A 2,500-nucleotide genomic window follows, 5' to 3' on the forward strand; every position below is an offset into this window, starting at 1 on the left:
GGGATCGTGATGGTGGATTAGATAGTGTTGGATTAGTATGGTGGATTAGGATGGTGGCGTTAGACCAGATGGTGTTAGATTAGAATGGTGGGTTAGGATGGTGATTGGATTAGGATAGGTGTTAGATTATTGGCAGATGGTGGATCAGGATGGTGTTGGATTGTGGATTAGGATGTTGGATTAGGATGGTGGATTAGGATGGTGGTGGATCAGGATGGTGGATTAGGATAATGTTGGATTAGGATGGTGGATCAGGATGGTGGATTAGGATAGTGTTGGATTAGGATGGTGGATTAGGATGGTGGACCAGGATGGTGTTAGATTAGAATGGTGGATTAGGATGGTGTTGGATTAGGATAGTGTTGGATTAGGATGTTGGATGGTCGATTAGGGTAATGTTGGATGGTGGATTAGGATAATGTTGGATTAGGATAATGTTGGATTAGGATATTGGATTGTGGATTAGGATGTTGGATTGTGGATTAGGATGTTGGATGGTGGATTAGGATAATGTTGGATTAGGATGATGGATGAGGGTGTTGGAATGGAATTGTGGATTAGGATTGTGGATGAGGATGTTGGATTAGGAGCACTGTGGATTAGGATGGTGGATTGTGGATTGGGATGGCGGATTAGGTATTATGGAGGATTAAGATTGAGGTTGAGGGTGTTGGATTAGGATGGTGGATTAGGATGTTGGATTGGGATTGTGGATTAGAATGTTGGATTAGAATGTTGGATTAGAATGTTGGATTAGGATGTTGGATTGGGATTGTGGATTAGGTATTATGGAGGATTAGGATTGTGGATTAGGATGTTGATGATTAGGATTGTGGATTAGGATGTTGATGATTAGGATTGTGGATTAGGATGTTGATGATTAGGATTGTGGATTAGGATGTTGATGATTAGGATTGTGGATTAGGATGTTGATGATTAGGATTGTGGATTAGGATGTTGATGATTAGGATTGTGGATTAGGATGTTGGATTAGAATGCTGATTAGGACTGAGAATTAGGATGTGAAATTAGGATTGTGGACTTAGGGTTGGGATTGTTAATTTCATGTTGGATTGTGGATTAGAATTGAGGATTAGGATCGTGGGTTCAATTTTGGATTGTGGATTTGGTGTTAAATTGTGGATTTGATATTGGATTGTGGATTAGGATTGTGGATTAGGATTGTGGATTAGGTGTATGGAATAGGATCTGGGTTAGGATTGTAACCTGTGGGTCTGATGTAGGATAACGGATTGGGATTAGGATTAGGACTGTGGCTTATGGAGTAGGATTTGAGGTAGGATTATGGGCTTGATGCTGGAACTGGATTATGAGTAGGAATTGTGGATTAGGAAAGTGGACACACACACACACATCCCCCAGCGACACACACACACACACAAACCCACACCATACACCCCTCCCCCCATACACACAAAACCCCCAACGACTCACACACACACACACACGCACACACACCATACACCCCTCCTCCCCCCCCATATCCCCCACACGACACCATACCGCCACACACACACACTCATACCCCCACAAATCCCCAGCGACACACAAACCCACACATCCCCCTCCTACCCCACCCCCACACATCCCCCCAACCCACATACCCCCTCCCCCACCCTCCCATATCCCCACTACATCCCCCTCCTCCCCACACCCACTCCATACCCCCTCTCCACCCCACTCACACACCATACCCTCCCTCCTCCACACCACCCACACACACATACCCCCCTCCCCCACCCACACACACCCCCCTCCCCCCACACACATCCCTCCCCCTTAAACCTCCCAGTTGCAGCCAAATCCCCTACCTGATGATGAATGCGCTGCAGGATGACGTTATGGACCCGCAACCCACTCCCCCCACATCCCTCCCTTTCCCTCCCTCCCTCCTCCCCAACCACACACACACATCCCCCACACGACACCCCATCCCTCCCCCCTCCCCCCAACAAACCCTCCCCCTTAAACCCCACAAATCCCCTACCTGATGATGAAAGCGTGGCGGTGACAAGTTGCGGACCCTCGGAACCCCCCACACATCCCACCAACGACATCTTCCCCTCCCCCACCCACACACATCCCCTCTCCCCACCATACCCTCCTCCCCCTCATTAAATCCCTCCCCACACTCATACCCCCTTTCCTCCCCACCTCCCCCTCCTCCCCCCACAAATCCCCCCTACCTGATGATGAAAGCTGCGGTGACGTTGCGGACCCTCGGGCACCTCAGCAGGGCCAGGATCGTGAGGAAGTTGCCGGTGAGTCCCAGGATCATGTACCCGATGAAGAGGACGGCGATCGAGGTGGCGACCCCGCGGGACATCCTGGGTCAGGTCAAGGGGAGGAGAAGAGGTCAGTTTTTTTTTTTTTTTTTTTTTTGTCCGAAGGTGTGGGTAAGGAGAGTGGGGAGGGCTATTTCTTTTTTTGGGGGAGGGGGAGAGGATGGGTGGGGCGGGGGCATCCCAGGTCAGGTCAG

The 2,500-nt window shown here is 49.6% G+C and overlaps 1 protein-coding gene across 1 annotated transcript in view; it reads right to left on the reverse strand.

Annotated features, from left to right (window-relative positions):
• Positions 1 to 2,500, reverse strand: part of LOC113809577 (G-protein coupled receptor moody-like) — a 76,033-nt gene that overhangs the window by 16,499 nt on the left and 57,034 nt on the right. The window contains 1 exon segment of the mRNA XM_070117501.1: positions 2,208 to 2,348. Coding sequence (XP_069973602.1) covers positions 2,208 to 2,348 — 141 coding nt within the window.

Source organism: Penaeus vannamei, chromosome 40, assembly GCF_042767895.1.
Source record: "Penaeus vannamei isolate JL-2024 chromosome 40, ASM4276789v1, whole genome shotgun sequence".
NCBI lineage: Eukaryota > Metazoa > Arthropoda > Malacostraca > Decapoda > Penaeidae > Penaeus > Penaeus vannamei.